The sequence below is a fragment of the Triticum urartu genome, chromosome 7A (assembly GCF_056163025.1).
Source record: "Triticum urartu cultivar PI428250 chromosome 7A, HENAU_Tu73, whole genome shotgun sequence".
NCBI lineage: Eukaryota > Viridiplantae > Streptophyta > Magnoliopsida > Poales > Poaceae > Triticum > Triticum urartu.
Window position 1 is genome coordinate 427,369,728 of NC_141879.1, and position 13,089 is coordinate 427,382,816.

At 50.7% G+C, this 13,089-nt stretch overlaps 1 protein-coding gene across 1 annotated transcript; it reads left to right on the forward strand.

The window, feature by feature from the left end:
* The first annotated feature begins 10,168 nt into the window (after window positions 1–10,168).
* LOC147959835 (uncharacterized) lies at window positions 10,169–10,807 on the forward strand. The gene has a single exon (XM_087532941.1). The coding sequence runs from the start codon at window positions 10,169–10,171 to the stop codon at window positions 10,805–10,807; it is 639 nt and encodes a 212-aa protein (XP_087389067.1).
* Window positions 10,808–13,089: the final 2,282 nt, after the last annotated feature.

A 13,089-nucleotide genomic window follows, 5' to 3' on the forward strand; every position in this document is an offset into this window, starting at 1 on the left:
AAGAGGGGCGAATAAAACGACAAATTTTTGTGAAGTGGGGGAGAGGAAAACGAGAGGCAAATGGTAAATAATTTAAATTGTGAGGAGATGACATTTGTGATTAGGAATCTGATATATGTTGAAGATCCTCCCTGGCAACGTCGCCAGAAATTCCTTTTGATGTCTGCTAGACTACGTCGGTATTTCCCCAAAGAGGAAGGGATGATGCAGCACAACGATGGTAGGTATTTCCCTTAGTGATGAGACCAAGGTTATCAAACCAGTAGGAGAACCAAGAAACACTACGTAAACAACACCTGCACACAAATAACAAATACTCGCAACCCTACGTGTTAAAGGGGTTGTCAATCCCTTTCGGGTAACGGCGCCAGAAATTGGCACGATGGGAGAAAGTTGTAATAATTTGATAGATCGAACGCCAAATAAGATAAAATGCAGCAATGTATTTTTGTATTTTTGGTTTAATAGATCTAAAAATAAAAGCAAAGGAAAATAGACCGCGATGGCAAATATATTAAAGAAGAGACCCGGGGGCCGTAGATTTCACTAGTGGCTTCTCTCGAGAAAAATAGCAAATGGTGGGTAAACAAATTACTGTTGGGAAGTTGATAGAACTTAAAATAATCATGACGATATCCAGGCAATGATCATTATATAGGCATCACGTCCAAGATTAGTAGACCAACTCCTGCCTGCATCTACTACTATTATTCAACACATCGACCGCTATCCAGCATGCATCTAGTGTATTAAGTTCATGGAGAAACGGAGTAATGCAATAAGAATGATGACATGATGTAGACAAGATCTATCTATGTAGAGATAGACCCCATCGTTTTATCCTTAGTAGCAACGATACATACATGTCGGTTCCCCTTCTGGCACAGGGATCAAGCACCGTAAGATCGAACCCACTACAAAGCACCTCTTTCCATTGCAAGATAAATAGATCAAGTTGGCCGAAAAAACCCAAATATCAGAGAAGAAATACGAGGCTATAAGCAATCATGCATATAAGAGATCAAGGAAACTCAAATAACTTTCATGGATATAAAAAGATAGATCTGATCATAAACTCAAAGTTCATCCGATCCCAACAAACACACCGCAAAAAGAGTTACATGATATGGATCTCCAAGAGACCATTGTAGAATCAAACAAGAGAGAGAGAGAGGAAGCCATCTAGATACTAACTATGGACACGAAGGTCTACAAAGAACTACTCACGCATCATCGAAGAGGCACCAATGGAAGTGGTGAACCACTCCATGATGGTGTCTAGATTGGATCTAGTGGTTCTGGACTCTGAGGCGGCTGGAATTAATTTTTGTCGACTCCCCTAGGGTTTCTGGAATATTGGGGTATTTATAGAGGAAAGAGGCGGTCCGGGGGGCACCCGAGGTGGGAACAACCCACTAGGGCGCGCCTGGGCCTCCTGGCGTGCCCTGGTGGGTTGTGCTCCCCTCGGAGCACCCCCAGGCGCCGCCTTGGCCCATTGGGTGTCTTCTAGTCCATAAAAAATCTCCGTAAAGTTTTGTTGCATTTGGACTCCGTTGGTATTGATTTCCTGCGATGTAAAAAACATGCAAAAAACAACAATTGTCACTTGGCACTATGTCAATAGGTTAGTACCAAAAAATGATATAAAATGATTATAAAACATCCAAGATTGATAATGTAATGGCATGTAACAATAAAAAATTATAGATATGTTGGAGACGTACCACGACGCTCCAAGCCGAAAGTCCTCTCCTTATTTTTCTAGGTCAAAATGACCTATATACAAGAAGATAGGCACCAGAGGTGGGCCGAGGAGGGCACAACCCACCAGGGCACGCCTGCGGGCCCAGGCGTGCCCTGGTATCTTGTGCTCACCAGGGTGGCCCCCTCCGGTAGTTATTTACCCTAGTATTATTTTATATATTCCGAAAAAATTCTCCGTAAATTTTCAGCCCATTTGGAGATGTGCAGAATAGGTAACTCCGACGTAGCTTTTTCAAGTCCAGAATTCTAGCTGCCGACATTCTCCCTCTTTGCGTAAACCTTGCATATTATGAGAGAAAACGCATTAGACTTACTCCATAAAGCATTATTATGCATAAAAACATTATAAATAACAGTAGGAAAACATGATGCAAAATGGTGTATCAACTCCCCCAAGCTTATACCTCGCTTGTCCTCAGGCAAAAACCGAAATCGAAAACATGTCCACATGCTTAGAGAGAGAGAGAGAGGTGTCAATAAAAACAAAATACGAACATAGAATCATCATGCATATTATTATAACAACAACAAACTTTATCATAAAACTTTATCACATAACTTTTATCATATAACTTCTAATGAACAAGTAATAATTCATCACAACATTGAAGTAAAAGCATAAACTCTATTAGAAACCAACAAACTATGTTCTCAGTCAACTTTGCAACTATAATTCATCATCTTTTCAGGAAGGGTTTCGTATCGGAGCCTTTTGGCAAGTCCACATACTCAACCATCATATAGTCTTCTATGATTGTTAACACTCACCGCATACACATGAGCAAAAAGTTTCAATCGGACACATAGAAAGATAGGGGATTATAGTTTCGCCTCCCAACGTATTCACCTCAAGGGTGATGCCAACAATAGTAACTCATGCTCACCCATATCCAACTGGATATATGTGCCTAGATCTTTCCTCACCACATGATGCTTGCAAAAAGAGAAAATAAAAAAGGAATAGGGAAGAATACTTTGACTCTTGCATAAAAGTAAATACATAAAAGTAAAAGGTAGGCCCTTCGTAGAGGGAAGCAGAGGTTGCCATGTGCTTTTCATTTGTATGCTCAATCTCTTAGTGCAAAAAAGTCACGTTATATTACCCCTTCTGATAGCAACCTTTATTATGCAGTCTGTCGCTTTTATTATTTTGCCATCACAAGTTTGTACAACGCTCAATTTTCTCTTACACTAAATGGTCCAACACATTTATAAACAATTTTTATTTCCTTATTGCACTGATGATAACTTACTTGAAGGATCTTACTCAATCCATAGGTACATATGGCGGACTCTCAAAACAAGATTTTGGATTTAAGGGTTTTTGGATGCACAAGTAGTGTCTCTACTAAGTGCGGAATTTTTGGCTAGCAAAGATATTGAGCAAGCACCACATGTTAAAGGATCTATGGCAATATAACTTCTATGTGAATATGAACAAACATAAATCATTACGTTGTCTTCCTTGTCCAACGTCAACAATTTTGGCTATAATATTTTGGTGGGGGATCACAATCATAAAAGATGTCCAAGATAGTGTATTTGCATGTGAATCTTCTCTTCCCTTATTAATTCTTTCATGAATTGCATCATTGACCAATGCTATGTTTGTCAATCTCCAATTAATTTTACCACTTATACTTTTCCTTATGTGGTGTCATTACTTACCATAAGATTAGCATATGTCTTTTTCATTTATTTTCCTTTCTTTTTATTGGAATAAAAAAAGTAAAGAAACAAAACTCAAACTACTCTTTATTATATATCTCGCACACGATTACATAGATAGATATATAGATAGACCACCAAGCAAACACTCGAAGATAGATCGAACTAAACGTTTATTCAACTAATTCAAAAGATAACTAAAGATTGAACTAAGATAAATAAAGGCAAAGATAGTGGTGGTGATACGATACTGAGGCACCTCCCCCAAGCTTGGCACAAGCCAAGGGGAGTGCCATACCGTGTACTCAAGTCTCTGTTGGTGATGAAGAAGGAGGTGGTGCTGATGAGGTAGTAGCGAGCTTATCCTCCAGTTTCCATGGTAGTGGCTCACCATCATAAGAGGAAGAATGGGTCTCGCGAGTCCTGCAACTGGCAGCAAAACTCATACCTTTAAACCTTGTCTCATATTCAAAGACTTTGTTTTGGAGATCTGTAGGATCGAAAGTATGTCTAGGGGGGGGGGTGATTAGACTACTTGACCAAATAAAAATCTAGCCCTTTCCCAATTTTAAGTTTTGGCAGATTTTAGCAACTTAGCACAAGTCAAGCAATCAACCTACACATGCAAATCTAAGAGTATAGCAGCGGAATGTAAATCATTGCATATGAAGGTAAAGGGAGGAGTTTGGAGGGAGCAAACGCAATATAGACACGGAGATTTTTGGTGTGGTTCCGATAGGTGGTGCTATCATACATCCACGTTGATGGAGACTTCAACCCATGAAGGGTAATGGTTGCGCGAGTCCACGGAGGGCTCCACCCACGAAGGGACCATGAAGAAGCAACCTTGCCTATCCCATCATGGCCATCGCCCACGAAGGACTTGCCTCACTTGGTTAGATCTTCACGAAGTAGGCGATCTCCTTGGCCTTACAAACTCCTTGGTTCAACTCCACAATCTTGACGGAGGCTCCCAAGTGACACTTAACCAATCTAGGAGACACCACTCTCCAAAAGGTAATAGATGGTGTGTTGATGATGAACTCTGTGCTCTTGTGCTTCAAATGATAGTCTCCCCAACACTCGACTCTCTCACACAAATTTGGATTTGGTGGAAAGATGATTTGAGTGGAAAGCAACTTGGGGAAGGCTAGAGGACAAGAGTTGATCAAGAGGAGGGACCCGTCTGGAAAATAGTAGGGCTCCCGCTCCCTGCTTCTGCGCCGCCGGCCACTCCGGCCTCGGCGCCCACCCCACCCTGCCGCCGGCCACCGCTCCGGTGCCGATGCCCACCCCTCGGCCATGGCCACCCCTTCCCCCTCTGCTTCCGGTTGTGCGCGCGCAGCACTGGCTTGATTCCAGCCCTTCCTCCATAGGATCTGCGCCTCGTTCCTATCGCCTGGCGCTCTGCGCCTCCCCTGCTGCTCCGGTGCCCCCACCCGTTGCCCTGGCCCCCTTGTCGGATGCGGACCCGATCCCGCCTCTGGCCCTGGCCACCGTGGGATGCCTCCGCTCCGAGATCCATCGGGTCCGCCCCGACGAGGCCGCCCCTGACGGCGGGGGCTGGACAGTCGCCACTGGTCACCGGTGCCCGCGTCCCGTCCACGCCACCGCCGCCCCCCTCGTCGCGACGGCCCGCCCCCGCCCCGTCCGCCCTCGCCGCCGTCCGATGAGTGCCCACGCTGTCTGCGTCGTGGGCACCCCCAGTCTGAGTGTCGGGGTGAGGTGTGCTGCCATCGGTGTCGATTCCCTGGGCACGTGGCCCGCTTCTGCACCGTGCCCCAGCCGCGACTTGCGTCCCCCGCGTCTTCGGGCAGCGCCCCGGCGGCGAAGCGACCTTGGGTCTCCTCCCCCACTCTGGGTTCGTCTTCCTCCAGCATGGCTGGGCCTAGCCGACCTGCGTCCTCTAGGCCGGTGCCCTCCTCGTCACTGGCGGCATCATCGTCTCAGTCCTCTCCCCCGGTGTCACCGACCCCGGCGCCATCCCTTACCCCCTGCGCCTTCGCCTTCTTCGCGCGAGGCGAGCCCTCTCTCGGGTCACCCCGGCCTTCGGCCTGCAGCTGCGGTCTGCTACTTGCCTCACACCGTGTGCGTCATCGCCGCGGAGCTTGCCCTGGAGTGTGCTCTGACCGGCACGGTGGCTGGCAACCGCTCCGGCGTCTCGGCATCCGACATCTCCGTGCTCCTGCTCGAGCGTTTTGAGCTCTCTCCATCCGACTTCTCCGTCCACCTCTGCCGTCATGGCTTGTTCCTTATCCGCTTCCGTGATCCCTCCACGCGGGCCAGGGTGGCCGCCGGCGTAGTGCGCGGCCGACGTTTCCGCCTCTTGTTGCACCCTTGGAGCCGCATTGAGGGCGCGGAGCCCATCGCCCTCCGCATTCGCATCGACATTGATATGCTCGGTATCCCGGAGCACGGCTAGGACCTGGCCTCCGCGCAATAGCTCCTTTTGCCGTTCTGCCTCATCGAGGCGCTCGCGCCTGAGACCCTGGATGGCAGCGACATGTCCGTGTTTCGCCTCTCTGCCTGGACTGCCAACCCCGAAGCCATCCCCCATACTTTCGAGCTCCTCCTCGCCGAGCCGGACGTTCATGGTGATGCCGACCCAGACCGCGTCTTCCGGTTTGCTGTCGAGATGCTACGCTTCCCGGTGTCAATCCATGTCAGTCACTCTTCTGACTACCGCTTCCCCTCGCCACCGCCACCTCCACCCCCGGGCTCGAGCGACGCGAACGGTGGAGGCTCGTCGCCTCTCCCTCCGGCCTGGCCACGCCATCACGACTTCCCGCGATCACCGGGAACTCATCGTCGGTCAGCTCGCGCCGCCGTGGTTCTGGTGGTGCCGGGCACTCCGGTGGCACGGGCCGCCGCCGTGCCCTCGCGCCGCCGCCGGCATGCTCCTGGCAGGGCATCCTAGGCCCCTACCCCGTTGTGGGTGACGTGCACCTGCGAGCCCATGTCCACGCCCGGATTCGCCTGGCCACGGTGGGGCTGCTCACCCAGCATGACCAACATCCTCCTGTCCCTTTGCTAACCTTGACCCGGTCTTCCCCTGTTCAAACTCCGCCTCATGAAAAATCCCCTGGCCTTCATGAGGCGGGAAGCGCGCGGAACCCCACCTTGGATTCCTCTACTGCTTCTACACTTTTGCTCCCTCCGCCACCTGCCAGACCCACTCCCGAGGCGCCTTCCCTGGTCAGTTCACCAGATCCTACCAATCCGGTCGTGGTTGATGATCCCAATGTGCTAGTGACGGGCTTGCAGCTGTGTCTAGTGGGGCCTGTCTCCGACCATGTGACGGACACGCCGCCCGAGGTAGATCTGGCCCTTGTACGTCCTGGAACGGCCGTGCCCTTCGAGGAAGATTCGGTCTCAGTGCCTGCTCCTGAACCTGCGATGATCTCTGCTCCTGGGCTCTGTCCCCCACCCGCCCAGACCATGCATGCACCGCTCATTGGCCCATGCAATCCCGCGGTGGTGGATATGCACGCCCCGAGGCCATGCATGGCATGCGCGGCCCTCTGCCTCCCGCCCCCAGTGCCAATGACGCCAACGGCTTCATGGCTTCTATCCGCGCTAACTTGGACCCAGTTCTTCCCACCCCCCTGCAAGGCGCAAGCGTGGTGCGGTCCCTCCCAACTTTACTCCTCACTGGAGCGGCCGCATCGCTGCCGCGGACCGAAGGCTCGACTCAGAGAATAAATCCAAACGCGTCCTTCTCATCAGGCTCGGTTTACTCAAGGAGGATGAGCCTGCCTCTAGCGCAATCTTGGAGCGATACACTAAGCTCTTCGAAGAGCCACTGGCGGCCGACGTGGTGCAATCTTTTGCAGACTTCTATGGGTGGCAGGTCCCGCCCGAGATGCTTGCAGGCCTCGCGCCGTCAGCACCTCGCCTTGTTGAGATATGATCCGGCCATGCCGTGTACCTGCGCCCACCCACCCTTTCCCATGTCGCACAATCACAAGTTCATTTTCTGGAGTGTACGCGGCCTTAACAGCCGTTCCAAGCGTTCTGCTGTCCGTAGCATGATCACCGCCGCTGCACCGTCCATTGTGTGTCTTCAAGAAACCAAACTTTCCGCTATCTCTACCGACCTGGTTGCTCAAACCTTGGGCGCTGAGTTCCGGCACTTTTACTGGCTTCCTGCCGATGGGACGCGCGGTGGCATCCTCCTAGCCTAGCGTGCTGATCATGTATCCCTGGCTTACCGAACCATCAGCTTATATCATGTCTCTGCCATGGTGATGGATGCTTCTGGGGGCCCACCTTGGTGGATCACGGGTGTGTACGGACCGCAATCCAATGCTGACAAGTTAGCTTTCCTTGCTGAGCTGCAAGACTTCCACTCCACAATCGCCGGACCCTGGGTTCTGGGAGGCGATTTCAACATGATTTCCTCCATGGCCGACAAGAGCAATGATCAGATTAACCACCGAATACCGCTTTCACCGCTTTATCTCCGACCTGGCGCTTCGTGACATTTACCTCCACGGTCGACATTACATGTGGTCTAACGAGCAAATGAACCCCACCCTGGTTAAAAACGACCGAGTTCTATGCACTACTTCCTGGGATGCTCTCTCCCCCCAGTGTTCGCTTCGGTGCCTAGCCTCCACTGTCTCGGACCACTGCCCTATTTTCATGGAATGCTCTCCCCTCACCCCCGTCAAGCGGCGATTCCACTTCGAGAGGTTCTGGACGAAGCTAGATAGCTTCCAGCAGATCGTTGCCGAGGCTTGGAATTCTGTAGCTGCGGATCCCGACCCCTTTCGCATGCTCTACTTCAGGCTCAAGGCCACCGGCCGTCGTGTCCAAGGCTGGAGCGCGCGCACCCTGGGACACATCTCCACCCAACTCATTGTTGCGCGAGAGATCATACCGCGTCTTGACACAGCGTAGGACACCCGCCCCTTGTCTCCCCCCGAGGCTTGGTTACAACGCGCTGGCCTCGCTTGAACGCTCCATTACTCGTGAGCGCGCCCGCTTCTACCAGCTCAAGGAAGGAGACACCAATGTCGCCTTCTTCAAAATCCACGCGGCTCACCGTAGCAAGAAGAACCACATTGCCAGCCTTCGTGTGGGAGACTCGATTGTCTCGGAGGATGTTGCCATGGCGCGCGCTGCCTTTGCACACTTCTCCAACATCATTGGTCGTGCTGAGACACGCGAGTTCAGCCTGTGTCTGAATGAGATGGACCCTCGCCACTTTGATCTGGCTGAGCTTGACTGCCCCTTCACCGAGGATGAGATCTGGCGCGCTGTGAAGCTGTTACCTCTCGGCAAAGTACTCGGTCCGGACGGGTTCACCACGGAATTCCTTCGTGCATGCTGGGGCACCATCAAGGGTGACATCTGTGCGGCCTTCGACAAGATCTACTCTACAAATGGTTGTGGTTTTCAGAAGCTCAACCAAGTGCTCATTACGCTCATCCCCAAGAAGGCCGATGCTGCAACCCTCTCAGATTACCGCCCCATAAGCTTGATCCACCTCATTGCGAAGCTGTTCGCTAAAGTCCTTTCGCTCTGTCTTGCCCCGAGGATGCCTGCCATCGTCTCCACTAACCAGAGTGCGTTCATCACCGGGCGCGGCGTCCACGATAACTATATGCTTGTTCAGCAAACTGCCAGGCTTCTGCACAACCTCAAGACACCCCGAGTCCTCCTCAAACTCGACATCGCTCGGGCGTTCGACACCGTGTCTTGGCCGTTCCTCCTCGAGACGTTGACACACCTTGGCTTCGGGCGCCGATGGTGCGTCTGGATCTGCATGACGCTCTCCACTGCATCTACGCGTGTCCTTCTCAATGGCAACCCGGGCCCCCCATCCAACATGAGCAAGGACTACGACAGGGCGATCCGGTGTCCCCAATGCTCTTCACAATCGTCATCGAGACACTAAACTCATTGCTCCAGCACGCTGTCCGATGTGGCGTCCTCTGCAGGCTAACCGCCAGGCATGCTGCTTTGAGTGTCTCCCTCTTCACCGACGACGTGGTCGTGTTCTGCCACCCGGACCCCTCTGAGCTGAGCATTATTCGTGAGCTCCTAGATACCTTTGGCAAGGCCTCAGGCCTTCGTACCAACTTCACCAAGTGCTCCGCGATGCCAATCCGCTGCTCCGACGACCTCATGGCCGACATCGCCGCCGCTCTCTCATGCCCAGTCGCGCCCTTCCCCATCAAGTATCTAGGGCTGCCACTCTCGTGAGGAAAGCCTCGACTAATGACCTCATGCCCCTTGTCGATAAGTTTCTCCTTAAGCTTGCTACTTGGAAAGCCACCTTGCTGAACCGTGGCGAGCAACTGGCCCTGGTTTGCCACGTGCTCGTTGCCATGCCTACTCACATTCTGATGGTTATGGCCCTCTCGGCACCGATCCTGAGGAAAGTCACGCGCATCATCCGTGATTTCCTCTGGCAGGGATGCAAGGATGCGCACGCTGGGTGTTGCCTCATCAGTTGGGCCAAAGTTTGCCGCCCTCTGGAGCACGGCGACCTGGGTGTGCGCGACCTGTGCCGGGCTGGCATTGCGCTGCACACCTGATGGATGTGGCTTCAGGCCACTGACCCTGACCGGCCCTGGCGGCATCTTCCACTGCCGCATGACCCAGAGGTGCTGTAGTTATTCTGCCCCTCCACAGTTTGGGCGCTCGGCGATGGGAGAACCTGTCGGTTCTGGCTCGACCACTAGCTTGATGGGCGCTCTATCCCGAGACTGCCCCGTCGATCGCCGCCATGGTCAAGCGAGGTCGCCGCCGTACGTGCCTCGTCCATGATGCCCTATCCGAGCGCAACTGGATCTTTCTCATATCTGGTGCCCTCGCACTGATCGCTACGGTTGAGTATGTTGACCTGTGGCGTCGTCTTCATCTTATCTCGCTGTCGACAGCTCCGGACACCTTGACTTGGCGCCGGAACTCCAAGGGCTCATACACCGCCAGCTCATGCTACTCTGCACTGTTCTACGGATCCATCACCGTACTGTTCTGGCAGCTTATCTCACGCAGCTGGGCGCCCCTGAACGTGAAGTTCTTCCTTTGGCTCGCTTCACAGAACCATTGCTGGACAGCTGATCGGTTGGCTCGTCGTGGGCTGAAACACTCGCCCGCGTGTAGTCTTTGCTCTCAGGACGACAAAACGCTACAACACATCCTGACTGGCTGCGTCTTCTCGCAAATCACTTGGCATGAAATCCTCTCTTGGTGTCGACTGCCAATCATGCCACCAGATGGTGTGACGGAGTTCTTCGACTGGTGGTATAGCAGCACCCTCGCCCCCCCGTACCACTTTCGCACGGGCTTCACCTCGCTCGCCATCATCACTGCCTGGCCCATCTGGAAGAACAAGAACGCTATCATCTTCGATGGCGCCTGACCTTCGACCGTTGACCTGCTTGATGTGATCAAGGCCGATGCAAGATGATGGGCTAGTGCTAGAGCCAAGGGTTTAGACAAGATTCTTCCTGTAACATGATCCTTGTAACTTGGGGCTGAGCAATCCCCCCTCTCAGGCTCATGGGGCTCCTCATTGTCGCCTCTTGTGTACGGCAAACCTGTGCCCTAAATCTTTGTAATCTTTTCCCTACCTATCAATAGAATGATACGCCTCCATGCGTATTCGGAAAAAAGAAGGCTAGAGATCAAGGTTCTTGTGATTGGATTGGAATATCTTGGTCTCAACACATGAGTAGGTAGTTCTCTCTCAGAAATGTATGGTAGAAGTTTAGGCACGTTCTGATGGCTCTCTCCACAAATGGAGGATGGGTGGAGGGGTATATATAGCCTCCACACAAAATCTAATAGTTACACACAATTTACCAAACTCGGTGAGACCGAATACTTAAACTCGGTTAGACCGATTTAGTTCAAAATGTGAATGTTAGGCTTTTCGGTGGGACCGACATGTCAACTCGGTGGGACCGATTTCATTAGGGTTAGGGCATAACGTAATCTCGGTGAGACCGATCACATAAACTCGGTGGGACCGATTTCTATAATAGGCAAACAGAGAGTTGGCCAGGCAAACTCAGTGGGACCGAAACATTACGAAAAGGAAACAGAGAGTTTGCATTGCGAACTCGGTGGGACCGATTGCTCAGCTCGGTTAGACCAAAACGTTGCAAAGGGAAACAGAGAGTTTGCAATCCCATCTCAGTGAGACCGAGATCCCTATCCGTGAGACCGAACTGATTAGGGTTTCTAGCTATGGCTATGTCAAATGAACTTGGTGGCACCGGATAGATCAAATCGGTGGTGCCAAGTTTGACTTTTGGTTTAGGACATATGTGGATATGAGAAAGTGGTTGAGGGATTTTGGAGCATATCACGAAGCATTTTGAGCAAGCAAGCCATTAAGCAACACCTCATCCCCTTTTAATAGTATTGACTTTTCCTATGGACTCAATGTGATCTTGGATCACTAAAATGAAAATGTAGAGTCTTGAGCTTGAGCCAATATGTGTCCTTAGCATTTTGAGGGGTCCACATTCTTAGTCCGTGCCATGCCAATCATTGAAATTTATGAAATGATCATCTTGAGAGAGCATTAGTTCAATGAGCTATATGTTGTTAGGAATTACTAAAACCACCCAGGGATAGTTGCAATTTCAATCTCCCCCTTTTTGGTAATTGATGACAACATATAGATCAAAGCTTCGACAAATGATAATAAGATTTAAATATATTGTCGCTTTGAGAAGTATGTGATAAGCAAGAGCTCCCCCTAAATTTGTGCATTATTTAAAATTTGCTTTTGAATGCAAATGCACAATCGATTAGGATCATGGATTACTCTTCCATGTCACATACATCTTGGTGGAGCGCTCGAAATGATAGAAAGTAAAATATGCACTCATCACCAAGGCGAAGTGAATGGTCATACATGAGAGATAACTAATAGCATCATTCAAGCACAAGCATTAAGGTATGATATGATCAAACACATGATCAAACAAGTATCTCACACACACATAAAGTATCATCCAAGCAAGCACACAAATACATATCAACCAAGAAGCAAAAGAGATAGCAAAAAGAAGCGTGCTCTCTCTCTCTCTCGAAGCCTATGATCTATGCACTTTCTCCCCCTTTGGCAACAAGTTACCAAAAAGCTCGAAGATGCATAGTGCTATGCGTCTCTCTAGGCTTGATCTTCGGGAGGAGGCATTGAGAGGACTCCAAGGACTAATGCATCGGTTGAAGTTGTTGGAGCTGGTGGAGTGGCAACTGGAGGAGGTATTGATGTTGTGGCTGCAGATGCTGATGTAGTAGCTCTTGTGATAGTCACAGGCACTGCTACAGATCTTTGTCCCCTAGGCACTCTCTGAAAGGCATCTGTGGTAGCTTTCCCTTTCATCTCCTCAGCTTCTTCCTGGAGTAGCTCAACTGCTGTCTGCATCTCCGTCACTTTCAAGTCACGATCATGGAACTTTGTTTCAATGATCCTCTCCAGGCTTTCTTGGTTCTGAGTCAGGGTGGCCAATCCCTTCTCAATCCTCAAGGTGGCTTGAATAAGATATCCAAGTTGATCTTGCTTTCGGTGCCTTCCTTGCTTGCGCACAATTTCCTCAAATTGCTTACTTTCGGCAAGGCTCTTGTAAACACCTTTCTCTATAATTCCCTTCAATAAGATATTTTCTTGCTCAAGTGTAACTTGGC